At 50.4% G+C, this 27,781-nt stretch overlaps 2 protein-coding genes across 2 annotated transcripts in view; one reads left to right on the top strand and one right to left on the bottom strand.

Moving 5' to 3' along the window:
• Positions 1 to 20,932, top strand: part of Samd4b (sterile alpha motif domain containing 4B) — a 38,054-nt gene extending 17,122 nt beyond the window's left edge. Inside the window, exons 3-13 of the mRNA XM_052713466.1 lie at positions 7,806 to 8,276; positions 12,771 to 13,010; positions 13,403 to 13,512; positions 13,664 to 13,750; positions 14,562 to 14,880; positions 15,206 to 15,291; positions 15,659 to 15,777; positions 17,254 to 17,452; positions 17,578 to 17,701; positions 19,398 to 19,481; positions 19,688 to 20,932. Coding sequence (XP_052569426.1) covers positions 7,806 to 8,276; positions 12,771 to 13,010; positions 13,403 to 13,512; positions 13,664 to 13,750; positions 14,562 to 14,880; positions 15,206 to 15,291; positions 15,659 to 15,777; positions 17,254 to 17,452; positions 17,578 to 17,701; positions 19,398 to 19,481; positions 19,688 to 19,716 — 1,868 coding nt within the window. The 3' untranslated portion in view covers positions 19,717 to 20,932. The remainder of the gene's footprint in view (positions 1 to 7,805; positions 8,277 to 12,770; positions 13,011 to 13,402; positions 13,513 to 13,663; positions 13,751 to 14,561; positions 14,881 to 15,205; positions 15,292 to 15,658; positions 15,778 to 17,253; positions 17,453 to 17,577; positions 17,702 to 19,397; positions 19,482 to 19,687) is intronic.
• A 961-nt stretch (positions 20,933 to 21,893) lies between these two features.
• Positions 21,894 to 27,662, bottom strand: Paf1 (PAF1 homolog, Paf1/RNA polymerase II complex component). The gene is made up of 14 exons (XM_052713467.1): positions 27,383 to 27,662; positions 26,984 to 27,013; positions 25,933 to 26,025; positions 25,532 to 25,653; positions 25,379 to 25,445; positions 25,201 to 25,302; positions 25,012 to 25,117; positions 24,868 to 24,936; positions 24,685 to 24,788; positions 24,379 to 24,495; positions 24,161 to 24,289; positions 22,755 to 22,860; positions 22,552 to 22,642; positions 21,894 to 22,476 (listed from the first exon to the last, which is right to left on the bottom strand). Exons 1-14 carry the CDS (start codon positions 27,427 to 27,429, stop codon positions 22,040 to 22,042), a joined length of 1,620 nt encoding a protein of 539 aa, XP_052569427.1. The 5' UTR covers positions 27,430 to 27,662; the 3' UTR covers positions 21,894 to 22,039.
• Positions 27,663 to 27,781: the final 119 nt, after the last annotated feature.

The raw sequence follows: 27,781 nt of genomic DNA, 5'->3' as shown, positions 1-27,781 counted from the left end.
AAATAAAGATGATAATTCCACCTATGTTAGGGTGCTTATGAGGAGCCAGTGAGTTCATACAGGTGGAGTTCTTCCCACAGTGCTTGGTAAGCAGTAAATACTCAGTTAACTGTCAGTTGTTTTTATTGTCAGTCATAGTTACACTCCTCAGAACTACCCTGGGAGATTAGTACTGTTCTCATCCCTATTTTACAGGACTCCAACATGGGTTTCTAAGATTGGGGTTTGGGGAACCGTAGAGCTACCCGTCCTCTGTTAACTCCCCAGGCCCAGTCATCATAGAAGCACCCTTATTTCTTACTGAATTGGATGTACAAGCTGCAGGAGCATCGTGGCACAACAGAGGATAGTTACACAGATTTGGAGTCACGTTGGCCTGATGCTCAGTCAGGCAGACAGAGCAGTCAGAGCCTGCTTAGCTGTAGCAGGCTCAGAGCTCAGCCATCTCCCACCCTTGCCAGCCTCCCCACCAGAAAAAAAGGCTCCCCTGCTCTGGCACCCAAGGATGGAGGTCTGTGTAGGATCTACCCACACTGGAGAGATGGGGTGGTGTTCCTTTGGAGTAAGCCTGTGTTTTACACAGCTTCATCACACCCCTACTACCTTGTCCTGAGCACCAGCCTTCTCTGTTTATCAGGTCACCTGCTTTGTTGCTGTTGATTTATTAAAGCACTGAGGTTTTTTGTTGTTTTCAGAGTAAAACCAATTGATACATAAGGTTAAAGGTAGGGTCTCCTTTCCCAATTCTCGTGTTTTATGAGATGATTTTTACAATGTGAGTACACACATTTTTCTCCTAGCTTTGCCATGTTATGGGTTTGGGGGGTGGTTTGTTTTTTGTTTGTTTTTGAGACAGGGTTTCTCTGTGTGACAGCCTTGGATGTACTGCAACTCTCTTTGTAGACCAGACTGGCCTAAATCTCAGAGATCCACCTGCCTCTGCTTTCCGAAGTACTGGGACTAAAGGTGTGCACCATCACTACCACCACTACATCCAACTGATAGTTACTATTTTGAAACAGGATCTCAGCCTATAGCCCAGGCTTGTCTCAGACTTGCAGTGCAGTGCCTCTGCCTGTGTGGTCTGGGATTCCAGGCGTGCACAGTCCCACTTGCAGTGACTGTGTCTATACTGTTGTCTGACCCGAACAGCACTGTGAGGAAAGTCGGTTTGATGGATGGGGAAGCCTTGGGAAACAGTAGACTAGAGCAGTGCTTCTCAACTTCCTAATGCTGTGACCCTTTAACACAGTTCCTCATTGGGGTGACCTCCCCCCTCAGCATGAAATTATTTTGTTGCTACTTCATAACTGTCATTTTGCTACTGTTATGAATCACAATGTAAATTAAATATCTGATATGCCGGATATCTGATAATTCGGCGACCCCCAAAGGGTTCGCAACCCACAGGTTGAGCACTGCAGGGCTAGAGGGTAGGGATCAAATTTGACTTGGGAGTAGTTGACTACAACTCTTGTCTACCACTTGGTTTTGCTCCTCCAAGCTGTAGTAAGAACCTTTTAAGCAGCTCTAGGATGAATCCCTAGGTGTCTCTGGAGCTCCGAGTTTGGAAGTATGTATTTCTAAAGTATTTGCTTTTACCACATTTCCACATTGCCAGTGAACAATATGCTGTACAAAACAGTGGAGGCCCTTTGCCCTTTCTTTCTTTCTTTCTTTCTTTCTTTCTTTTTTTTTTTTGGAGACAGGGTTTCTCTGTGTAGCCCTGGCTGTCTTGAAACTCACTTTATAGTTTTCAAACTCATAGAGACCCATCTGCCTTTGCCTCCCAAGTGCTGGGATTAAAGGTATGTGCGCCACACCCAGCTGTAGAGGCCCTTTCTTTCTTTCTTTTTTTTCTTTCTTTTTTTTTTCCCAGAGCTGAGGACCGAACCCAGGGCCTTGAGCTTGCTAGGCAAGCGCTCTACCACTGAGCTAAATCCCCAACCCTGAGGCCCTTTCTTAACAGTTACATTGGCTTGTTGGGGAGGGCTCAGCCAAGGCTGGAGGACTACTGCGGAATGAATTGCATGATAGTGAATATATAAATCAAGGTCTTACATCCCTGTCATGTGTTGAGACGTTTTCAATGAAGCTGGCACTTGATGGGTAGAAAGGTAAGGAGAACAGAGTGAGGGAAGAGAGGGAGGCCTTTGCATATCCCATAGTGAGCAGGAAGGGTGCCTGCCAGGAGTATAGCAAAGCATCACTTGAAGTGTTCATGGGTAAGTCTGTGGGGGCCTTGAATGCTTCTTCCTAATGAATGTGAGGGCCTTAAGACTAAAGAGGTGGCATCTCCTGTCACACCCTTAGTAGACACCCCACTCTCCTGCTTGTTTCTATCTCTTGGAACTGGAATCTGGCATGCATGACCACCACCTGCCTGGGATCCAGGTTCTTGTAAGGACCTAGATGAACCATGTCCTTCTAGTCCATCTATTTGTCTTGGAATGGCAGGCACATGAGGGTTCTAGATCCAGGTCTGCCCTCTTGGCTATGAGTAGATGTGACCTTAGCCATTCTGAGCATACTACTTTCTTTGTGGAGGAGGTTCCAGCACATTCTAGAGCAATAGCTCTTAGTATCTAATGCATAGTCGATGTAATTGAGTGTAGAGAGATTGCTTAGCAAATCTATCCTCAGTACTAACAAAAATAATAAAAACATAATGGGTGCCCTCCTTATGGTATCTGCCCCTTTTGTCCCCTCCCCAGAAAGATTCATACTTACCCAGCCGGCCAAGTCTTGAGTTCAGCTGACCCACTAGTCCTCAATTAAGAGGCATCTGTTCCAGTGAAACTTCCAGTGGAAGTTTCTCTGACTCCTTAAGATCCCCTCAGAGCAGCCAGGCGGTGGTGCGCACGCCCTTAATCCCAGCACTCAGGAGGCAGAGACAGGCGGATCTCTCTTGAGTTCAAGGCCAGCCTGGTCTACAGAGCAGTTCCAGGACAGCCAGGACTGTTACATAGAGAAACCCTGTCTTGAGGGGGTGGGGAAGGATTCTCCTCGGATCAGGATGCCTGAGCAGTAAGGCAGAGGCTCTGCTTCCTCCTCCAGTTCTCCAGTGTGACCTCTCAGTTTGAGTCTTTGCTGTCTATCTTCATAGATAATTCAGGGAGCTGAGAAAAATTGACCTTAGTATGTCCTAGTCTTGACTTCATGTTTCAGTCCCCTAGGGACTTTCTAAAAATAATGAACCTAGTGTTCTCTTAGATCTAATATTCAGGGTTGGTGCTAATATTCACCCAGTGCTGCTGCTTCTGGGTGTGTCCAGGAAAGTGGTGAGTGAGCAGTCATGTGAATGTCTTACCAGAAGTAGGGAAATGGGTTTACCACTGTGGAAGGGGACCCCAGCACAGGTAGCCACGTGAGTTTTAAGGAAGTAGAGTCTGAGGTGACATCCAAGACCAGAAAAGAAAAGCAGGACTCCAGGTCCCTGAGCAGGGAAGAAGAGTGTCTTAGTTTGCCTTCTATTGCTGTGATAAACATTGATCAAAAGCAGCTTGGGGAGGGAAGGGTTTATTCATCTTACAGTCCATCCTGAAGGGACATGAAGAAAGGAACTGAAGCAGATACCACTGAGGAACACTGCTTCCTGCCTTTTTGTCCATGGCTTGCTTGATCTTCTTTCATGTACCACTCAGGACCACTTGCCTATAGTGGTCTGGGCCTGCCCACAGAAAATTAATCAAGAAAATGTCTCATAGGCTTGCCTACAGGCCACTTTTCTGTAAACATTCATTCTAGTTTGTATCAGGTTAACAAAAAACCAACCAGGACAGGGAGGGCTAGGGTTCCCTACTTGTCCCAGTTCTTCTCTGCTGTTTGGAGCTCTTACTGCAATCATGGCCCTCTTTCGCACCGAGTGTGCCTTGGACCATAGGTGTTCCCATAGATTCCCATGGTAGGAGGAGATTGAGCCTAGGCAGCTAAGATCACTTCTCCTTCATCCTACGGCTTCCTGGGCTACATTTCCTGCACTTCTTCCCATGTCCAGTTTTCTGAGTCAGTCCTCCTATCTGGCAGGTTTAAGCTTCTCCCTCTCTGGCTCTCTGAATTTGGGTGGGGAAACTGAGGTCAGAAGGGACCATGTTGAGTGATTCATCAGAGCTCATCCTCTGATGCCCCCACCCTTCCCTTTCTGGCTCTTTTGACATAGTTCATCAAACAAAAATGTGAACCCCTGGTCCTCCCTGATGTCTGTGTGAGCTGGGGTGAGACAGAGAGGGGTATGTCTGGAGCCAAAGCCCAGCCCTCTGACTAGTGCCAGAGGCCAGCATGATTGTTGCAGTAGCTAAGTGGGTTTGCTCTTATGAGGGTCTCAAAGACACATTTGGCTCCTGTGATTTGCCAGGACCCAGGGTCATGACCTACTTAGCTTGGGTTGTCCACTCAGTTCTGCCCTGTGACCGGCCGTTGTGCTAAGGAGGGCACTCACACAGTCTCCTTTACCCTCTCCATGTCCTCAAATTTGCAGCTTGTACCCCAGCATTGCTTGGTCCCCCAGCTCCAGTCCACCCATCTCCAGAATTTCATCACTACAAATTATGGCTTTAACTCTAAGGCCAGACATGTGTCTGTTTTTGATAAATAATTTTGTAAAATTCCCCACCCCTGTGGGGAATCTTAAGGGGGTGTCCCAGATAGTCTCTGCTAAGTGAACCACTGGCTCAGCACCCCCAAGACAGCCTGGAGGAAAATTTCTACCCAGGAGTAGTGGAGGTAAGGGTTTAATGTGCTGAGCACTTGCTTAGTGCAAGGTGTTTTGCATCCTTCTGTTGACTCTCTACAACCCTAGGACCTCAGGGCTTTTACAGCCAGCATTACAGAGACAGATGAGCAAGATTAGAGAATGTAAATAACCTGCCCACGATTAAATATACTAAGTCATGGAAACAGAAATAGATTTTTATTTTGTTTTGATTTTTTTTTTGGTGGTTGTTTTGTTTTTGTTTTTGTTGTTTTTTGTTTTTTTTAGACACTCTCTGTGTAGCTTTGGAGCCTGTCCTGGAACTCTGTAAACCAGGCTGGCTTCGAACTCACAGAGATCTGCCTGCCTCTGCCTCCCAAGTGCTAGGATTAAAGGCATGTGCCACCACCGCCCGACTCAGATTCTTTACCCAGACAGGTTTTTCCTTTTGAATTTGCAGAATATGCTCTGCCAGACCTTAAGGCAGAATGACCGAGTTTGTGAGATTCCAGAGAGGGCAGGTACACTATACACATAGACATCACTACCTAACAACAGACCATCTGGGTTCAATTGTGCAGGTATTCATTGGGCCCCTACTGTACCTTAACTCTGGGCCAAAGTTTTCTGATCTGGGCAGGAAACTAGAAGTTCATCCCCACCCTTCATCTGCAGCCCCAGCTGGGCTCACTCACCCTAAGGGGCCCGAGGCTGTGCACATTCCTTGGACTCATTCCAGTGCTCATTGATGCTTCCCAGTCCTGGGAGGCCTGCCCTTCCCACCACCACCACTCAGACACATGAACACACATTTCCCCAGGGTCAGCCTTCATTGATCCAAAACTACTCTCCTTTCTGGGCAGTAGAACAAGGTCCTTCTTTGAGCCCAACCCTTGAGGCTGTTCTGTCACGTCCCCTGGCAGTACCAGAGGAGAAGCTGCATCCCATAGCCCTGGGGTCCTGGCAGTACTCTGGGGGTGGGGGAAGGTTTAGACAAGGCTTCCCTCTGTCCTAGATGCCTCTGGCTACACTGTAAGGCCTAAACAACAGCAATTGAGAAGTCAGGGTAGGGATAATGGGGTGGCTGACTACAAGAGGAGCGTGGAGACAAACACCCATCACCGAGCCACATCCTGCACATTTACTACAGGCAGACTGTTAATCCTTCACCGACACCATTTCCTAAATCTGAGCAGCCCAGATCTCGAACCCTATACTCCTTTTACAGAAGAGGAAGCATAGTGCTCTAACAGCTGGAATGCAAGACCTTTGACTTTGTCCTTAATATTGCTGTATTTCTTCATGCTATATTTCTTATCAAGAACTAAAAGTTCAGAAACTAAATCTAAAAAGGGGATATTCAATAGTTATATGACCCAGTGCTAGATGGAGGTGGCAGATGTGACCAAACTGAGCCGGCAGATGGCTGAATTGGTAAAGGCACTTAAAGGCGAGCCTGACACCTTAAGTTGGGTTCCTGGGACCCATGTGGTATGTGGGGAGAATTGACTCCTATAAGTTGTCTTCTGACCTTCATGAGTGTACTGTGGCATGCGGACACAGGCACATACAACCTAACCGATCTGGGCCTTGTAATTTAGGCTTATAAATAGCAGCTAATTGGAATACCGAGGCAGGAAGATCACCACTTCATTGCCTCTCTCAGTTATAGAATGATCAAGGCTAGCCTGGGCCACTTAGTGAGGCCCTATCTTAAAGTGCAAAGTAAAAAGAAGCCTGAGGGTGTAGCTCAGTGGTAGACTACTGCTTTAGCACACTTAAGGCTTCATGCTCAGTCCATAGGTTTAGGGGTGGAGAGGAAGACAGGACATAGGATTTGGCTAGGAAAAAGGTTATTGCAGCCAAATCCTTGAATCTCAGCTTCACTGTGGGAGCTTGGGTAAACACTGTGTAGAGAGCCCCAAGGAAGATGGGATAGGCCACTCGTGCTGAGTCTGTGTCTGATGAGAAGTGGAGAGTGACCTAGAAATGAAGGTGATGTTAGGCTGTGAGTTCTTGGAGTTGAATCTGGGTGTGGGCTGCCATAGTAAACATATAAACAGAAACTGATGTGATTTGAGTGTGATTTAGGAAGATAAACCCACCTGTATGGACAGGACAGTTTAGAGGTCATCAGTGGGAGGCCGGGAGACCAGGTTAAAAAAACTGCAGCAACCATTCATTGCATCTTTGATTCGAGGTCACATTCCATTCTTTTTAACATTTATTTATGTAGTTATTTATTGATTCATTTTGTGGGATATAGTGTGTACCCCATGACAGTATGGAGGTCAGAAGACAACTGGTAGGGAGCTGATTCCTTCCACAGTGTGGCTCCCAGGAAAACTCAGTTCATCAGGCTCAGGCTTGGGAACAGTGCCTTTCTGTACCCACTGAGCCATCCCACCAGCTCCCATTTTACTTTTCTTATTAGCTTATTGAATCTCAAACGAACACTTTGAATCAGGTTCTATAATTTTCTCTCAAGTTTTGCAGGTAGCAGTATTTTGGGAGGAGGTTCAAGGATAGCCTGGGCTACATAGCAAGAATCCACCTCCAAAAGCAAACAAATCAGTGTTTAATAAGATTTAAGATGACTTACCTAAAATCTAACCAGTGAAGAATCTAGACTCTCTTATGCCAGAGAACAAGCTTCTTTATTTTATTTTTTTCTTTTTTTTTGAGGAGGTGGGGGTCGGGGTTGGGGTTGAGATGCGGTTTCTTTATGTAGTCCTGGCTGGCCTTGAACTCAGAGATCCATCTGCCTCTGCCTCCCAAGTGCTAGATTAAAGGTGTGCACTATTACCTGGCTGAGAACAAGCTTTTAACTTTTATTCTAACACTTCCCTTTAGGCAGGAGGAAGGGAAGTATTGGCGAGCAGGCAAGTAGGTGCAGCAAAGGATTAAGCCTTTATGTGGCAGGAGGAGCTTCCATATGCCTGAGTGGATTGGAGGTCACTCAGGTTTTTGAGGACAGGAGTGACAGAAGTAGAAAAATGGCTCTAGAAGCAGCTCTATGAGGGGCAGGGGCAAGGGTAATAAATGGGAAAAGTAGAGGAGACTGGAACTGCGGGAGAGACCATGTTCCTAATGTTCATTCTTATTCCCTCTGTAGCCATCGTCAGCCAGTGGCAGCAGGAGTCCAAAGAGAAGGTGGTGTCCCTCTTGCTATCCCATCTGCCCCTGCTCCAGCCAGGCAACACAGAGGCCAAGTCAGAGTACATGAGACTGCTGCAGAAGGTGCTGGCCTACTCCATCGAGAGCAATGCCTTCATTGAGGAGAGCCGCCAACTCCTCTCCTATGCCCTCATCCACCCAGCCACTACGCTGGAGGACCGCAATGCGCTCGCCCTCTGGCTGAGCCACCTGGAAGAGCGGCTGGCTAGTGGTTTCCGCACCCGGCCAGAGCCCTCCTACCATTCACGCCAGGGCTCAGATGAGTGGGGGGCACCTGCAGAGCTGGCCCCTGGAGAGGCAGGATCAGGCTGGCAGGACAAGCCACCCCGGGAAAATGGACATGTACCCTTTCACCCATCCAGCTCAGTGCCGCCGGCCATCAACAGTATTGGGAGCAATGCAAACACAGGTGAGGGCTGTACCTGCTTGAAACTAGTCAGAATGGGCTATCTTCTCTTGCTCTGTGGCCTTGGCAAGTCCCATCACCCTTGTGGGCCTCAGCTTTATAAGGGAGGCAGTGCAGAGGTTGTGAACGGCCTCAGAGCTGAACCTGACCTATAGATGTGTCTTAGGAACTCACATTTGGTTTGGTTTTAAATAACTTCAATATACAAAATTTTAAAAATCAGATTTCTAGCTTCTGAAAAAGTCTCAAGATCTGGAGCCTCACAGACTATATTCCTAGTGGCAGCTTGAGAGAGCGCTGAGTAGATATGCCTATACGTGAGCCTCTGTGACCCTTTTAGCGTGTTTTTTCTTTCCTTTTTCTTTTATTTTTTAAATGTGTGGGTGGGTGTTTTGCCAGCTTGTCTGTATACCATGTCCAAAGAGGCCAGAAGAGGGTTCCATAGAGCAAGAGTTGCAGATGGTTGTGAGCCACCATGTGGGTTCTGGGAACTGAACTCTGGTCCTCTGCAAGAGCAACAAGCACTCTTTAACCACTGAACACCTCTCCAGCCCTCCCTATCAACATTTCTGATTCCTGACTGGCTTCTGAGGACCCCTGGCAGGGAGGGATACCATCACCTGAGGTCTCTTTAGCTCACTCAGGATTTTGGTCTTCCAACATGACAAGTGTGTGTGTAAATTTGACACTGCAGAGCATCAGCTGTTTATAGTTGAGCATTGGTGCCAGGTGCTCTCAGCAGCACTATTACAGATACAGTCTCAGTTAAGCCTTCTCACACACCATTAGGCCTGTGATTTCACAAGTGAGGTCTTAGGATTCAAAGATCGGAAGTCATGTAGTTGAGATCACACGTAGAACAAGTAGTGGAACTGGCCAAGGTTCAGACTTGAACAGTTTGGGCCAGAACTGCCTCTGCCCAGTGCTGTGCTGCTAACCAGCTAAGCCCAGAGGTTGGGTAAAACAGGAGCTGGTGTTAAGGTGCTTTTTTGAAATGTTAGCTAAGATGAACAGTGTAAGGCACTGTGGCTTTTATAAGTTATGAAGAGTGGCATGACCTAATTAAAGGCGAGTGCTCATAATTTAGCCTTAGGTGGTCAGCCCCTTTCAGCAGGCATTGGTTAAAGTAGGCCAGGCAAGATAGAGTTCTCAGGACATTTCCAGGGAACTCTAGCAACTCCATTTACTTTGAAGTACCACACTTCCTGTACCAGGTTTGGAGGCTATATTAACATTGATTGTTCTGACCGGGAAACATTGAGCACTTTGCTAGGAGCTATTCTGAGGACTTCGTAACTATAAACTATAAAACTTGGCTTAGGCTCAGAAGTCCCCTGCCCAAGATAATGTCAGAATTAAATCCAGGTAGTATGGCTCTGGAGCTCAGAGTCTGAATACCTATACTGCACAGCCTCTGCCTAAAAATGACCCATGCAGTGACTACCTGTGTGCTTCCTGGCTCAGAACCCTAGTAGGCTCTTTGTTTTTGCTTTTTCTTTTGGAAACACTTGTGGTAGAACTCAGAATCTTGATGATACAGACAAGGCTGTACCACTGAGCTACAGCCCCAGCACTCCAAGCAACTTTGAAGGACCAAGCTTTCACATTGTTGGATAGGTGTATGGACCAAAAGAGAAAGGAATGAGCCATTCCATGTAGAGGGCACACCATGATTGAAAGCCTTGGTGGTACCCAGTAGAGCATCAGTGTACATCAGGTCTTAAGATTCTTCCAGTGATCATATTGGTGCATGCTAGGCTAACCTGTACCTATTGAGGACTTCATATGGACAAAGAGACAAAATCCTGTCCAAGAGCACTGATTTCAGAGGTGGTAGAATTAGGATTTGAAGTCAGATCTTAAGGCCACTGTTGGGGCTTTGAAGGACAAAATGAAACTTTTGGACATCAGACAGTTGCAGGAAGCAGGAAACCATTAAAATATTTTTGAGTGGGAAGCAAAGATTGGCCTGGGAGGGCAGGCAGGGTGAGTTTGGTGTACTGCCAAGGACAGACCAGGATTTCTTGGAGAGTGCGAGGCCGTGGATCTGTAGCCGGCATTCCTGTTTTTATAATCGTCAGGCAGTGGCCAGCCTCCACCCCAACACAGGCCAAGCAGGACTCCTCAGGAACTGCATGGTCACTCCAGTCAGGGTAATTTCCTGCCCTCTCAGCCTCACCAGCCCACTTCTTGGCTGAGAAGGGAGGAAGGAGGTGGCCAGGGGCACCAAGACAGGCACAAAGGCCTGTATTGAGGGTTTTCCAGCTCTGGGGCCCAGAGTGCCATCTTCTTCCAAGAGGCCCCAAATAGGGCAGAAGCCAGAGTCCACAGTGTCCAGAAACTTGGAAGGAGCCCTGCGTAGAGGACTCCAACAGGGTCCTGGGCAGTAGCGGAGCCTGACACTATCTGTGTACAGTGGGCTAGTCAGTATCTTCTCCCTTGGGTAACTTTCTGGCTAGGAGCGTCAATATTGTTACAGAAGGTACTTTGGGGGCTGTACCAAGATGGCCTCCTTCTGGGTGGGCTGTCACTGGGACACTTAGAGGAACCCCATCCTGTACTCTTTCTCTTTCTCTTCTTAGTCCCCTGTGGGAACTGGGGCAAAGTAGTTCAGCTTCCCAGGCCTTGTCCTCACCTAACCAGGCTTTTTGGCTTTCTCTGTTTCTCTCGAGGCTGCCACGGGAACTTCTGGATTCCCTGTGCTGAGCTCACAGGCCCTCTTAGCACTCATTTGTTCTTTATGAAACTCAGTTGGAAGGCTCCTGTGTTGTATCCTGCCCCTGAGCCTGGGGTACAAACAGGATTGGGCCAGGTTGCTCCCCTTCATAAGTCCACAGTCCAGGACAAGAAGCTGGCTAGGGCAACAAGTGCTTGACTTGTCATAGCCAGAGGGAGGTGCTTGAGCAAGACACAGGCAGAAGCAGTGCTAGGGCAGGGAAAAGAAGTGACACGGTCTGGATGTTCAGAGGCTCCTGCCTTGTCGAGGGAATCAACTTGGAACCTTTTGCTTACCTCAGAAATGGAGTGGACAGAGTGTGAAATGTCTTGGGGAAGAGGGTACTGACTTCACCCTGAGTGACCAGACCTCTTAGCTGGTCGGTGTGGATTCAGTCCAGGAAAAAATGGAGACAAAGGGTCCAGTCACAGAGATGTTAGAGAAGCAGTTCATTAGCTAGGCGTGAAGGTACACACCTATAATCCCAATATGTGAGAGACTGAGGCAGGAGGATCGTGAGTTTGAGGTCAACCTGAGCTATATAGTGGGTTCTGGGCCTCTATAGCAATATTCTTTCTTGAGCCTCTCGCCCCCCAAAGTAAAAAGGGACTCAACTCACTTGGCTTATTTGTAAGTACTAGGGAAGCAATTTCCTGGGCCATCCCCCCTGTGATTGCTGAGGATATGATGATGTCATGTACAGATCTCTGCTTCATGGACTATCTCTGTAGCAGAGGAGTTTATTAGTTAATAAGCAGACAACTATGTAAGAGAATCTGGGTTGTGATCGGTGTTTAAAGGTGAGAGAATAATTGGGATGGAGGACTAGAAGGCATTGACAAGATGGAAGACTTAGGGTAGGGCTCAGGAGGTAATAGTTAACTGAGGCTTGAGACTGCCAGCTGCTAAGATTGGGGAGTTGAGAATGTGGTGGGGTTCAGTGGCAGAGTACTTGTCTAGTTTGCAGGAGGCCCTGGGTTCGTTCTTTCTTCAGTATCACAGAAAAGGGAACAGAAAGAAAAAGAGCAAATGTCAAAATCCTTTGGTGTGACCTTAAAGTGTTCCGGAGCAAGCATTTGGTGTTCAGAAACCAGGGTGATCACATATATCTAATCCCAGCACTTAAGAGACAAAAGCACAAGGATGCTTTGGGAGGCCCTGTCTCAAAAGAGGACTGGGGTGGTTGGTTCCAGAGAAGTGAGGACTAGAAAGACCTTGAGCCGGGACTGGGCTATAGGAGATGAGAGATCAGAGGTGACTGGGGGCCAGGGTTTTCAGGTATGTGGAAGAGTTTGGATTTTGTTGTCAGCATGAAGGAAGCTACTAGGATCTAAACAGGCCAAATTTGCACATGCCTGTAATCCCAGCACATAGGGAGATCACTGAGTTTGAGGTCAGCCTGACTACAAAGTGAGAACCAATCTCTTAAGAAGCCGCCACCCCTAAAAACAATCAGCATGGCTGCTGTAAGGAAAGGGGGCTGTAAGTAGCAAGAGTGAAGGGGAGACTCCAGTCAGACATGACAGTGACACCAGCCACAGCTACTGGGGTTTGGATAAGAGTGTGAGCAAAGGAGCAGGCAAGTTCAGAGGAATCTGGCAGCATGCTGGGAAGTTGGGTGTTGGGGTGGGAGGTTGAACAATATCTATAGACAGTTGCTCTTGGGGCCCCTTGGCTCCTTCCTTCCCTTCCCCTTGGTAGATTACAGGATTGAGCAGGCCGTGGTCTTTTTTAATGCGCAGATCCCCAACCTGACCTCTTGATTTTCCTTCTCTGGCCAGGTCTCCCCTGCCAAATCCACCCTAGCCCACTGAAGCGCTCCATGTCACTCATCCCTACAAGCCCCCAGGCCCCTGGTGAGTGGCCGAGTCCAGAGGAGCTTGGGGCCCGGGCTGCTTTCACCACGCCCGACCACGCACCCCTTTCGCCACAGAGCAGTGTGGCCTCCTCTGGCAGTGAGCAGACGGAGGAGCAGGGCTCCAGCCGGAACACTTTCCAAGAGGATGGAAGCGGGATGAAAGGTGAATCCAGAGGACATGCCAGAACCCTTCTCCAGGGCTTGGGCCGGGCTGGAAGGACAGAAAATTGCCTGTAGCTGCCACCTCAGGGAGGAGGGGACAGGTCTGAAGGCAATAGATAGCCCCTCCCCTCACAGCCAGCCAGAGCTCAAGATAATTGATGGATGAGATTAAATCATGAAGGCCATCGAAGCAGCTCAGTAGGTCAGGTGTCCTGCTGGGGAAGACTGTCTGAAAGGGCCTCACTAGGCAGGTAGAGGCAGTTTCTGGTCCCAACCCCTCCCAGCTCACTGCAGTTTCTAAGGCTACTGGTGGCTTATGCCTGATCTCTTTCCCACCCCCATCTCCCGGTCACCAGTGTTCTTCTCCTGACTAACCTCTCTCCTTTTACACAGACGTGCCCTCATGGCTCAAGAGCCTCCGCTTGCACAAGTATGCTGCTTTGTTCTCACAGATGAGCTACGAAGAGATGATGACCCTAACAGAGCAGCACCTTGAGTCGCAGGTGAACCCGAGGGACCACTGGGGAGGTGTTGGGCCAGCACCACTGGGTGCTGTTCCTGCTATCAAGCCTTATCTGTCCCTGGTCTCTGTTGGGACACCCCTGTGTACCTCACCTATATCCAGTTTCCTGTCTCCTTCTGTCCTCATCACAGAACGTCACCAAAGGTGCCCGGCACAAGATAGCCCTGAGCATCCAGAAGCTTCGTGAGAGACAGAGTGTCCTCAAGTCCCTAGAGAAGGTGAGGACCTGGTATCCTCATCTCCAAGGCCCAGTGGTACAGGCAGGTGGAAGGCTTTGGGTCAGCCTTGGTGGCAGCTGCCTGGGCCTCCTCATTCCTGCAGTCTGACCTCTGGTGGCCTCAGGCATGGGCAGCTGGATTCCAGAGACCTTGAGCAAGTTGTCATCAAAGAGCTCCTAGTTCTGCCTGAGAGGTTCCCTCCCGCCCTCTCTTCCTTCCCTGTTTGCTTTGTGATTCCAGAATGTCTCCATCTTTTAACAGTAGACCTGATAGATAGGGTTGTTTTTGTTTTTTGGTTTTTTTCTTTGGTTTTTCGAGACAGGGTTTCTCTGTGTAGTTTTGGAGCCTCTCCTGGAACTCACTTGGTAGCCCAGGCTGGCCTTGAACTCACAGAGATCCGCCTGGCTCTGCCTCCCGAGTGCTGGGATTAAAGGCGTGCGCCACCACAGCCCGGCCTTATGATAGGTTTTTTTTTTGTCGGTGAGTTGCAGTTGTACAAGAGATCTTTTCATTTGACTTTCTCCTCCAGTCGATCCTGTGTCTGCTTCCATTATCTTCCTCCTCTCCTCTCCCTGCTGCCTCCTTCTGGTTTTCCCTCCTTCTTCACATCTTATCTGAATCTCTGCTTTCTCCTTGGAGGGAAGAAAGAGTTTACCTGGCTGATGGGCCAGAGCTTCCCTTATCTGACCTCTGTGCTGGAACCCTGCATACCATGTGGGCTTCTCTGAGCCTTATCTGACCACACTTGTGTAGTCATTTTTTTATACCACCATGAAGTCTGTGCCTGACCTGGCTACATCCTCCCTTGCAGGATGTGCTGGAAGGTGGCAATCTGCGGAACGCTCTGCAGGAGCTACAGCAGATCATCATCACCCCTATCAAGGCCTACAGTGTCCTTCAGGCCACCCCTACTGCCAAGGATGGGGGTCGGGGGGAGCCGCTACTGCTAGGTGCTGAGCCTCCCCTCACCCACCCTGGAACAGACAAGGGCACTGAGGTCAAGGACCCTCCAGCTGCAGAGAACTATCCTCCTCCACCAGCTCCAGCTCCCTCTGATAGCAGTGAGCCAGCCCCAGCTCCCGTCGCCGACGGAGACATCCCCAGCCAGTTTACACGGGTGATGGGCAAAGGTGAGAGCAACCAGTGCCTATCCCAGAATCCTGAAACAGAATTACTAGGTGAACCCAGGCACCATGGTTCAAGTCCAAGTTAGAGAAAGGGGAGCCATGTGTCTTTAAAGACCCTAGAGGTGAGCCTGCAGAATAGCTGAAACTGAGTGGGACTGGACCTCTTCCTGCAGGCCTCTCTGGGCTGATGGTACTAGCCCTCGCCTTCAAGGCCCAGGAGTTGGGACTTAACCAGCCCAAGTCTCTTGTCCTTCTGCACCCGCCAGCTGTTTGCAGCGTGGCAGAGGCTATGTTGGGACTAAGCTCTGCCCTTTCCAATGTTTCTCAGTATGCACCCAGCTGCTGGTGTCCCGACCAGACGAGGAGAACATCACCAGTTACCTCCAGCTCATCGAAAAGTGCCTGACTCACGAGGTAAGACCTTCACTAGGGCTCCCAAGAAGAAAAGAGACTGCTCCACCCCTCTCAGGCCCACAGTGCACCAGGGCCCAGGTTCCAGCCCATCCTCCATCCTCTCCAGTGTTGCCTTCGAAGGCTTCTCAGCTTTTGTACACACTTTGTGGGAAGTGGCCATCTCCCACCTGTTCTCGGTGCTAGTACTTGTCCAGGTTTCCCAAGTCCCCTCACAAAACACTCCTGCTGGTTCAGGATTCCTTGCCTCTTGCTCTTCATGCTCACAGGGAGAGATGACTGCACTCAGTTACTACTGCGTACCTATCTCCCCCAGCTAACCGTGTAAGCATGGTCCTCTGTCCAGCATTCCCCTTCTCTCCCAATCTAGGCTTTCACAGAGACACAGAAGAAGCGGCTGCTGTCCTGGAAGCAGCAAGTGCTGAAACTCCTCCGGACATTTCCACGCAAAGCTGCGTTGGACATGCAGAACTACCGGCAGCAGAAGGGGTAGGTGGGCACCTTCCTAGGCCCATGGAGTTGGCATGAGGGTGCCTAAAAGGGTGATTGTGATTTGGAATGGACCCCTGCTATACTTACTCAAATCATCCAGTACAGAGTTTCTAGAAAATCAAGATGTACAACTTAAAAGAGAAAAAAGAAGGCCAGGGTTAGTGGCGCACGCCTTTAATCCCAGCACTTGAGAGGCAGAGGCGGTTGTATCTCTGAGTTCAAGGATACCAGGACTGCATAGAGAAACCCTGTTTCAAAAAACCAAGAGAGGGGGAGAGGGAGAAAGAGGATGGCACGGGACTTTAATCCCAGCACTCAGGAGGCAGAGGCAAGTAGATTTTCATGACGATGGGGGATGGGGAGGTGGAGTTTGTGGAAGGAGACTGGTTTGTGGAAAGGTGCTGACATTTAATTACCCTTCATAAAACGTTCTTAAGAGATGGGGCCCTGAGGAGGGAGAGTGGTTCTTCAGTCCAGAGAGGCTTCATTAGGGGAGATGTATCATCATGGCCGTATGCAGCCACAATGGGGCTTTGAAGGGAAGAAGAGGGAGCTGTCCTTCATATCTGGAAAACAAAGTGGGTTCTGGCTCTAACAGATCTTCAGGGAGATGGACAGCTTTAGGCCACATGATCTAGCTTACATGCTATGGGACATAGAAGTAGATACTAGGTAGAACCTTTGACTTGCTTTGCAGCTGCTAGAGGGAGGAGGGCTTGCAAGGTCATACACAGCACTGTCCTCTTTTTCAGCACTTATTTATGTTTGTGTGTGTGGGCACACATGCCTGGTAAGGATCAGAGGACAACTCTCGGAGTCAGTTCTCTCCTTATACCATCTGGGTTCCAGGGTTCAAACTCAGGTCCGGTGGTCTTGGTGCCCAGCACCTTTACCTGTGAGCCATCGTATGGACCCATTGTGTACTTTGTTATCAGCTCTCTGTCCCAGAGAGAGAGCTACAGGGTGCCCCTGACTTGTGGGCGAGAGAGAGTAAAGAAAGGCAGCTAGAGTCTGATCCAACAGTTAACAATACAAGTGTGCAAGGGCAGGGGCATTGTGTACAGAGAACTTGCCTGCTGTGCATGAGGCCCTGGCTTCCATCCCAGCACCACAGAAAAGAAAGAGCAGGATGCCGAGGTGGCCAAGCCCCAGCACGTGTCTATGGAGTAGACCCTGCTCCTGTACCTTTGTCTCCTTACCTGTATGCAGAAGGCTCTGAGGTCCCTTCTCACACCAGACCATACATTTCTCCCTTGAGAAGTGACATTTGGAGAACTGCTTTGAGGGCACAGCAAGGAAACCTCTCTATGCTTCCCATATCCATCTTGGGTCAGGAGGAGACAGGAATGTAGAGTGCAAGGACATGGTCAGGGAATCCTTTCTCAGAGCAAATTGGCGTTTTGTCCCACCCAAGGGACAAGAGATATGGACACTTCTACTTGAGCTGACACCCTGCCCTCTGCTCTCTGACAGCTGGGCATTTGGCTCCAACTCGCTCCCCATAGCTGGCTCTGTGGGGATGGGTGTGGCCCGGCGGACCCAGCGGCAGTTCCCAATGCCTCCTCGGGCCCTCCCACCTGGCAGGATGGGCCTCCTGAGCCCTTCAGGCATTGGGGGTGTCTCTCCTCGACATGCCCTTACCAGCCCCAGTCTTGGGGGTCAGGGCCGACAGGTGAGCTGGCTGGTATGGAAGTCCAAGTACTTCTGGGGTTGGGGTGGCAGTACCTGGGATGTGTGTCTGTACAAGGGCTTGGGTCTCTCCCACTCATCCTGACACTTTCTCCATGTTCTATGCAGAACCTGTGGTTTGCCAACCCTGGAGGCAGTAACAGCATGCCCAGCCAGAGCCGCAGCTCTGTGCAGCGCACGCACTCACTCCCAGTCCACTCGTCACCCCAGGCTATTCTCATGTTCCCTCCAGGTGAGGTGCCCTGCCTCTGGCATTCAGACTGGTCAACCTCCTCAGCTGACTTTTGTCTCCTCACCTGGGTCTCCCATCCACTCTCCCATCTGGATTTGTAGCAGGTCTCTCCAGGCTGTGCACCATCTCCCATCTCCCTGTGTCTTCAGGGAGGCATTTTCCTTCTCTGTTCATTAAGTCTATTGGGGCTCTCTCCCCTTCACGGAATACCTTATCTCCCCTCGGCTTACATGTCTTTTCTTTCCTATGCCACGGTCACTCTCTTTATAGGTTCGGTTCATACTCAGAAGGGGTTGAGTCTGAGAGGTCAGTGAGGAGACTGTAATTGATCAGCCCACCTCTGTTCTGTCAGAGGCTGGTGACTGCTGGATCCAGTGACTCTACCTCATAATGAGGTTCTGTGGTAAAGGGTGGTGAAGGTGGGCTCTTTCTCCTCTGCTCACACCAGCCTGGAGGTCAGAGGTCAGGAGGGTTGAGTGACAGGTGTCAGATCAAAGGCATGCTAACTCTGGGTTCCTGCTTGACTGGTTGAGGGAGACTGGCTCCTGGCTGGTCTACTCCTGCGTGCTTGGGCTAGGCATGGCATCTGTGACAGGAAGCTGGCTTCAGTGGGCTGCTCTGGACAGGTCTTAGGTTTGCAGGTGACCTAAGTTCTTGCAGTCAGAAACTTTTTATAGCCAGAAGAGTTTCTGAATTGATAAAATACTGTAGGCCTCTATCTGTGGTGCCAGAGAGTCTGTGTTCATCCTAGGGCAGGGCTTGGCAAACTGTGAGCATATATTGTGTAAATGGTGTTGAGTGAATGGGTGTGCCATAGGTGCAAAGGGTGGGAATTGTTCCAACAAGTGTGTTGGCCTGTCAGGCAGCCTCCCGTGATGCTCATGGGAAGAATGCTCAAGTCTGTTCTCACCTCACCAGTTACCAATCAGCTGCAAAGAGTGTTCAAGTTCAGAGCTTGTTTTTCAAAGAGCGACGGGGTCTCCTTAGGACCCAACTTCAGGGTTTAGATGGCTGGGGGTGAAAGATGAGACTTGAGATAGGAGTGAGACCCTAGGAGCACAGCTCAGAAGCTCAGGGGTTCTGAGATGAGGCAGAGTGCTTAGTTAGCAGTGTGGGACCTGAGCTCTCTTGGAGGTACTAAATAGGAGGTCCTTTTGAGAAGTGCTTTGAGGATACGCCCCATGACTCTTGTCCTGTTCACGACACCTGTTCAGCCTGGCTTACATCCTGTCTGGAGGCACAAGTCCAAGTGGACACAGGAAGGGCTTTAGCTTAGCTTTTAACCAAGCATAGAGGATAGGCCATCAATCAGCAAGAAGCTGCCCAGTGTCTGGGGCAGGTGCCCAGACTGCCCAAGGCAACTTAGAATCCATGTCCATAATAGTCAAAGCCTGTGTGTGGCCTCCAGGAACTCTCCCTCGGCTTCACATCACTTCCTCTGTCTGAAAAGTCTGGCTTTTTTTTTTTGCATTGCCAAACCCCTACCTTGGCTGTCTCTCTGCCTTCTTTGTGACACCCCTAGACCTGTGTTTGTCTCTTCCCAGCCATGTCTTCTACCCCTTTGTATGCATGCTTTCTGAGCTCTTTATGTCTTGGCCCCAGCCCCATGCCAGCAGTCTCTTGTCTCCCTTCCTTCCCTCTTCCCGTTCTGGTTGGTCCTCTCCTCACCACCATCATTGTCTTCTCTCCCACTCAGACTGCCCGGTACCTGGGCCTGACCTGGAGATCAATCCCACCCTGGAGTCTCTGTGTCTGAGCATGACAGAACACGCCTTGGGTGGTGAGCATTTTCTCTTCCCCTAACCTAGCTCCCACCTACCCAGCATCTCCAGCTATGAACCCAGCAACTTGGAGCCATCCTGAGGGTCCCAAGGGGAGGCCAGACTCCAGGGAGGGCCTGCCTGGGATGACAGGCTATGTGAGTGCCTTTCCTTAGGCCCCCCACCAGCTCCTGATCTTCCTCCCTTCCTCCCTTTCTTACCACAGATGGGACAGACAAAACCTCCACCATCTGACGGGACCCACAGCCCAGCGCACCCATAGGCTCCCTGGGCGGCGGGCGGGGGCCATCCCCCAACAGGCTTCTTCTCGGCAGCGAGAGGGTGGGCTGGCGCAGCTATACATTCTGATATTTTTCTACTCATCCTCTTTAACTTTTGTTTAACATTGGCACACGCCTTGCTCACTCCCAGGCCCATTGAGGGATCTCAGCTGAGGCCGGGGGTCAGAGAGGGCAGCCAGGGGCAAGGACTGGCGAGACTGCCTACCCCTTCCCTCCCAAATCCTGTGTTGGTCCCATCCCACCCCTGCCTCCTCTAGACTGCTGACCCCTGTCCTTCCCCAAGAGAGCAGACTTCCGTAGACACTGACCACCACCGTGTGCAGCCTTGCCCTTCAGAAACATGGCAGTGAGGGAAGGAGTGTGGACAGCCTGCTCACCAGTATGTCACTGGTTCCTACCATTCCCCAGGACAGTCACCACCTTCCTCCCCCTCTTTTTGCCCTGTTTATCAGAGGTTCTCTACAATTAATTTCTTAGGCCTATTTAAGATACATATTTATATAGTTCTTAACGGTTTTTCTCTGATCATTCCCTGTCATTTTTAGAATCCCCAGGCCTCTCTCTGAGCCGGGACAGTGGCAGGGGGAGCCTGAACTTTATGAGAGGAGAGGGCAGAGCCCCCTCCTCCAGACCCCCTCGCCCTTCCCCATCCCAGCCCTGGCTCCTAGATGCAGAGGTTGAAGGTGGGCAGCCCCAGGCCCACAGTGAGGTCAGGAAGTCTGTTGCCTTAATGTCCCCTTCCCCCACCAACATAATCCTTCTCTGCTCCCCGGGTCTTTTGGCAAAAGACTTGTGGGTAGGAATCAGGGAAAGGGGATTGTTGGGTTTCTGTTTTCCTGCCTATCCCCTCTTTCTGTCAACCTTCCCCCACCCCCATTATGTCATGACCTCATATAAGTGGAACACTATATCATAACTCAGAGGTGCAGCCCAGCCTGAGTCACACAAACCCTCTGCTCCCTATTACTGATGAGGGCTGGTGCTGGGGCCCAGGTGAAGGGAGGGAATTTGGGGGTTCAGGCTGTGGGGAAGCCAGGGTCCCCTACTCCAAACTCCTCTTTCCCCCTAAACCTACACCCTCATTGGGACATTCTCAAGCTTTTCACACGAAAAGGAAAAAAAATGTTATTTTTAGATACATTTTATGAATAACTTTTGTTATGAATATGGCTGGTAACCATTGTGTATGTTATTAAAGATACAAAATGTTGGGAAAAAACAAAAAACCAAAAAAAAAACCAAAAAAAACAAAAAAAAAAAAATTGAAAACCACAGCCTTCCCTGCACTATCTGCCCATCCCCCAGACCTTGCCCCTGCCTCCTGGTCTGTAGACCTCCCCTGCTCTGAGCCCAGGGAGGGAGAAGAAGCCAGGGGGTAGTGTGGCAACGGGGACCTGCCTCTGGTCCCCACCACCTCTCCCAGTGCCGGGCTGGGCGGGGTGCCAGGTGTATTTATGTACCTCTTGCACACTCATCAACCTATGCAAGTCCCCACCCCGGCCCTCCAGGTTTCTGTGCCTTTGCTCATTCCCTCTAACTCCCAGGCTTCTCCGGCCCCTCCCACTAACTGTGGGAAGTGGGGTGAAAGGCCACCTGTTTGAAATAAGCAGGTTTCCCTCTCATGGGACCCTCACCTCCACGAGCTGGTCTAGTCTTGTCCACTTCCCATCAGGGTGACTGACCCTGCTTGGCACTGGAAGGTGGTGAGGGATATCCTCCCCCAGAGGGAGGTGAGAGCTTGCCCCCCACCTGACAGCAGAGTGCAGGACGCAGGCGGCCCCACTCTGACAGGCAGGACCCTGACCCTCCGACTCCCCAGCCCTCTCCATGGTTTCGCCCTACCCTACCCACTTCTGTCCCCAGCCCCACTGGCAGAATCAGCTTTGAGTAACTGTACATTTTCTCGCTGTTGGAGAAGACTTATTTGTTGGAGTTTCAATTGTTAATGGTCTGGGCTTATTTTGGAAAAAAAAACAAAAACAAAAAAAAACAAAACAAAAAGATTCTGATTTTTGTTACACTGCATCTCCTGGGAAATCCATGGGACTTGCTTTTGTGCTTTAAGTGGAGATCCTTGAGCGTCTGGGGGTAGGGATGGGCTGGGTGAAGGGGAACAGAAGCTCTGGGAGGTGAAGTCAAGAGAAGTTAGTTTTATTAACAGCAAAGACTGGGGGTGGGGATGAACAAAGGGCTCACAAAACAGACAACTAGAAAAGTGCTTCCCTGCCCTAACGCTGTCTGTGCTGGCCTCCTCCTCGGGAGGCAGGCCTTGAGGCTCAGTCACTGTCACTGTCAGCCTCACTGGAATCCGAAGCTGCAGCTTCACTGCCATCCTCCTGAGCTGAGTGCTCACTGCCACTGGGGAAAGGGCTAGCACTCCGGCTACGACTCCGGCTCCTGCTCCGGCTCTGGCTGCGGCTCCGCTGGCCACCCCCATCACTGCCACTGTCCGATTCATTGTCACTGTCCCTACGGGCCTGCCCTCTGTCCTCATCATCAGAGTCGGCATCATCTTCTGAATCAGCATCACTACCGAAAATTTCTTCTTTGTCCCGGGCAGCACGAGCTTCATCCTCACTGCTCTCCTCCTCGCCGCTGCCACTCTTGTCACTTGCCTCATCCCTGTCACCCTCCTCTCGGTCACTCTCGCTGCCAGAGCGCTCATCCTCACTGCCTTCCTTTTCACTGCTGCTGCCCTTCTCGGGCTCCTCATCTGCAAGGAAGCAGGGACAGGTGAGACCCCATTGCCCGCCCTCCCGGGGCTCCCAGGATGGGACCAGTCCCTTACCTGAGCCCCCAGCTTCTTTCTCTTCAGCCTCCATCTCCTCCTCCTCCTCCTCCTCCGGTTCGTGGTTTTCCAACTGGGCCTTTCGTGCCTCCTAGAACCAGTGAATCGGGAAAAAGATGGAAGGTGTTCTGTCAGACCTCTAACCCTGTCCTTACCCACCACTAGCCTCCCTGTGGGTGTCCTGGGCCAGCAGAGCTTGTTACCTGGGCTTCTAATTCCTTCTCATTCATGTCACGGTGTTTGACCACAAGCAGGGCATTGGTACCCGACTGAACCCCAGCCTTGGCCCGACGCTTACTAAGACGGACCCTGCAGTGGACAGTTGCAGAAGGTGGAAGAGTCAGTTACAAACTCCCCTGGGACCACTCTCACTGACACCTGGGTCCTTACCAGTGGTTGGCCCAGAGCACAACAGAGTACAGAGTATACATACAGTATACATTAGAACTATGGGGAGTTAATGTCTGTGGTTTGATTTACCCAACTTTTAAGTTGTGTGCTTTTAAGATATATTTTTTAAGTGAATGGGTGTTTTGCCCCAATGTATGTATGTGTACCATGTATGCAGTGCCCTCAGAAGCCAGAAGAGGGCATCAGATCCTCCTGGCAACTGGAGTTAGCAGGCAGTTGTTAATTGCTATGTGAGAACTAGGCTAGGGAACCAGGTCCTCTGGAAGAGCAGCAGCCAGTGTTCTTCACTGCTGAGCAATATCCTAAGGCCCCTTACCCAACTCTCAAAAACATGGAAATGGCAACTTTTGGGTTTCTGGCTTTTAAATAGGAAGAACATAGCAAGAGTAGACTGAAGCTGGATTGTAGTAATCACTTAAAATATTGTCACCCTGCCTGTTATCACTTCTTCAGCCAGACTACAGGATCAGAGCCTGTCACCTCTGTACTGAACAGAAACTCAAGCCACAGCCAACAGGACAAGTTAGCTTTCAGCCCTCAGAGAAGAGCTCCGAAGTGACACTTCTGAAGTTGTGTCACGCATTTTGTTTAAAACCTGTTCTGAAGGGCTGGAGGAGATGACTCAGTAAAGTGCCACGGTGGAAGGAGAGAATAACTCTCCCCCAGTTATCCTGGCTTTCATATGCATGCACACAAAGTAGAACAACAGGAAAACAACTGATAGCAACCCTCTGACCTCCTGAACAAACACATTACATACAGAAAAACTAATAAACTGTTAGACTAGGGATGTATCTTAATAGCAGGGCACTTGCCTAACATGTGCGAGAAAAATGACTTTATATCCTGCATTATGTGAAGATTCTCTTTCTGGTTTATGATATCGGACCCAGATCAAGGTCAAGCCACATTAATAAGCAGGCTCCTGCTGCTCTCACAAACACATATAGCAAATCCTTAGGTACATATGCCCTCAGAGGAGTTCTTGTGTAGCCTCAAGAAACATAGGGCCAACAGAATAGTGGTGGCGCACGCCTTTAGTCCCAGCACTCGGGAGGCAGAGGCAGGTGGATCTCTGAGTTCGAGGCCAGCCTGGGCTACAGAGCGAGTTCCAGGACAGCCAGAGCTACACAGAAACCCTGTCTTAAAAAAACTAAAAGTAAGGATAGAGCCAAACTAGTGAAACAGTACTGAGTACCTGGTCTCCAGCTCATTGTAGTAAACCCCATCGCCCTCTCGGAAGATGAAGAAATAGTTCTCCTCATAGCCCTTACTGGCTTTGTTCTTCACATTCCAGTTGTATTCCCGAGCAATCTTGTAGTCATACCTGAGGAGGAGATACAAGGTCAGTCCACTTGTTCTGAGGAGTAAAGGGGGCGTACTTCTGAATTCCCAAAATCTAACCCTTACACTTACACATCATCTGGTGCATAGTCCATCTCTTCCTCCTGGTCCCGTTTTCGTTTCTTTAGTGTCTCTTCCACGGGCAGGAAATAAGCCACAAACTGGTTCCCTTCCTCATCCATCATGCCCCTGATTGTGGGGAGAAGAGAGTAAAGGTGTGGTGACACATGCCTGTGAATTCAGCATTCCAGAGGTTGAGGCAAAAGGAATGCCAGGAGTTGGAGGTCAGCCTGGGCAACAAGATTATACCCTATCTCAAGAACACCCAAATGGGGGCCAGGCAACAAGCAGGCTAAGGTAGAAAGCAGAACCGCTGACCTGATCATGGCCTGAGACATCATCTCTAGTGCAGCTGCCCCACTCGTGTCCTTAGGGGCTGGGTCTGAGTCAAAAATGACCTGAGCACATGGGTTGATCCACATCTGGGAAATGGAAGACACGAAAGTCAGTCTGGACTGGACAGGCATAGCAGATTGCCCTGCCTCCCACCCCAAGCCTGACCTTGAAGTCTGGGAAGACAGGCATGACCTCCACTGGTGTCACTCGGGGCTTGCTGTAATGCTGGGAGATCTGGTAGAACAAAAAGGGTAAGAAAGAGGAAGAACCTAAACCACACTTTTGCTTTTATCCCATTTCCCCAATTACCGATTTCTGGGCATCTTCAAAAGTCTTCTCAATAGCTGTGATCTGGCTGTCCCTGTCTTTGTATATTTCTTCCTCTGTGAACTGCTGCTTCACAGAAACCCCAATCCTAGGAGTGAAGAAAAAGTCGTTAGGGACCTTTGGACATCTCTAAGGTCTTGCTCCCTTTCCTTCCTATCTGTTTGCACTTACTTGACCTCAGGCTTCTCATTGGAGATGCCGTATCTGTTGAACTCGGTGGAGATATACTCTGTCTTCCGCATCCATGGCACCACCTTCGCATGCTGCTGGGATCTGGAGTAGAAGACCAGGCACCTCAGGGTCCCATGCTTGGCAGAGCCCATCCAGTACCCATGTGGCACTACCTCACCTCTTAGAACTAGTGGGTGCCTGAATCTCCTCTTCCAAAAGCTTCTCATCAGCTGGATCCAGAAGAACTAGGGAGTGAGGGGTAGGACTGTGAGGGTTGCCCAGGCCTGGCCTTTGTTGACCTACAGCAGACCCTCCCTGTCTCCCCACACACCATTGGGATCAATGCGGTAGGTGTCAGGGTTGATGAGATCAATGGTGACCCCCAGGTCAGGCTCAGTCAGGAGGTCATGTTTGTGCTGTTTCTCCAAGGAAGTTGCTTTGTACTGAACAAACCTGGGTGGGAAAACGTGCATGTTGTAATTTCCTGAACCACCCTCAACCCCCACATCCTCCCTTCCTAGAAGTTAAGCCTCTATGGAGAGGAACTCAGAATGTGTTCCCAGCATTGGCAGCTAGCTTCTCAGAAGGGTATTGCATGCTGCTTTCTCTATTAGTATTTATTGAGCACCTCCTATGTGCTAGCACAAGGGAGAAAGATGCAATGAAATAAGCAGTCCTTACCTTCAGTGAACTATTTCTTAGGAGTTTTTCCATCCTTGAGCTCAATCTTACCTGTTCTGGTCGAAGGGGTAGGTGATGAACTTAGGGTCAAATGGGATGTCAGGAAGGCTATTGCAGTATTTGACTCGGCAGACCACTCCAGACCTAGAGAAACAGTGGCTCAGAATTAGGCACCACAAGCCTGCAGAGGTGATCAGCAGTTAAGAGGAAGTACTTATCCTGTAGAGGACCCAAGCTTGGTTCCCAGCACCCACCCACATCAGGCTGCTAACAACCACCTGTAACTCCAGATCCAGGGAGATCTGACACCTGTGGCCTCTGCAGGCAGTTGCACAAAACATGCACATACACATACACCTAATTAAAAAAATAATAGAAATAGCTGAAGTTGGTGGCACAGGCCTTTAACCCCTGCACTTAGGAGGCAGGCAGATCGCTGAGAAGTTTAGGCTACTGATGGTTTACATAGGGAGTTCCAGGCCAGTCAGGGACACAGAGCAAAACTGTCTCAAAAGAAATACTTGCTGGGCGATGTTGGCACTTGCCTTTAACCCCAGCATTCGGGAGGCAGAGGCTGGTGGGTCTCTGAGCTCCAGGCCAGCCTTATCTACAAAGTGAATTCCAGGATAGTCAGGATAAAGAAACCCTGTCTCGAGGAAAAAATTAAAAATAGGGATAATAACCATTTTTAAAACAAACAGCCTCAGGCTGACAAGATGGATCAGGAGGTAAAGGCATCTGCTGTCATGCCTGAGGGTCCGAGGACCTGAGTTTAATCACTCAGACCTATACCTATATGGTGGAAGGAAAGAAGTGACTATAACAAGTCTTTTCACTGCCACACACGGCTGAGATGTGTACACACAAGATTAAAACAAACCAAAAAAAACCCACCAACAACAAAAAAACGAGGCCTCTGCTGCTGGGCACAGCCACAGGCCTGCGATCCCAGCACCCAGAAGGCCCAGGGACGAAGACAGCGAGTTTGAGGTCATTCTGGGTCACTTGATGAGACGCTCAAAAGCACAAAAGGCCCCCACCGCCCTGCCACCGCGGCCAGCGTCCGTGTCCCACCCCTCCTGGAAAACGTAGTGGGGCTCACCTCTCAGGCAAGGTCCGGTGGGAATTGGGCCTGGGGGGGTGAGAAAGAGAGACTGATGTCAAGGGTTTGACAGGTGGTGGAAAGACGCTTCTCCCAATTTCCGAAGGAGTGATGCTCTGGTCCCCTTAGGACGGAGCCCCACATGCGTCCCTGAAGGGGACTGAGGGTTAGGTAGGTCCCTTCCCGAGAATCCCGAAGGTGGAATTCCAGAACTGAATGGCAGGGGACCAGGGAGTGACCAGAGGCCTAGAAGGGCCGTCCCGTCGCCAGGGGTGAGCACTGCACGACCTCGCAGGCCGATCACAGAGAACCAGTGACGTTGTAAGCGGCAGCCCTCGGCCTAGTCCCCGGCTTGCAGCTCACAGCACAAAAGGAAACAGCAGGTGGCAGGGGACCTACCTGTGGCCTTCTTCCCGCTGGGCCTGGGTCTGGATGGTGGGCGCCATCGCGACCAGGCGACGGCGGCGCGGGCTGTGTCCTCGCTGGCCGCGGGCCGACGCTGAGGGGCGTGCCGACTTGGAGAGACGCCGGAGCTGAGGACAGGCCCCGGTGGGCGCTGGGCTCCGCGGGGAAAGGCGGGATGAGGTGGGCCGGCGAGAAGGGCTCGGCTGAGACTCAGTAAAAGCGCGGGCAGCGCCGGACGCGGCCTCACGGCTCCCGCTGCCACAGCCACCTAGACGCTGACGACCGGACAGGTAGCCTCAGGCCGCAAGGCCTTCGGGGAAATAGAGTGCGGTCAGTCCCTCACGGCGATTGGCAAGCTGGGGCGAGGGGGCGGGGCCAACGGAGAACCGCTTT

This window comes from Peromyscus californicus, unplaced genomic scaffold, assembly GCF_007827085.1.
Source record: "Peromyscus californicus insignis strain IS unplaced genomic scaffold, ASM782708v3 Scaffold_4__1_contigs__length_199733344, whole genome shotgun sequence".
Classification (NCBI taxonomy): domain Eukaryota; kingdom Metazoa; phylum Chordata; class Mammalia; order Rodentia; family Cricetidae; genus Peromyscus; species Peromyscus californicus.
This window is presented reverse-complemented; position numbering and strand designations above follow the sequence as displayed.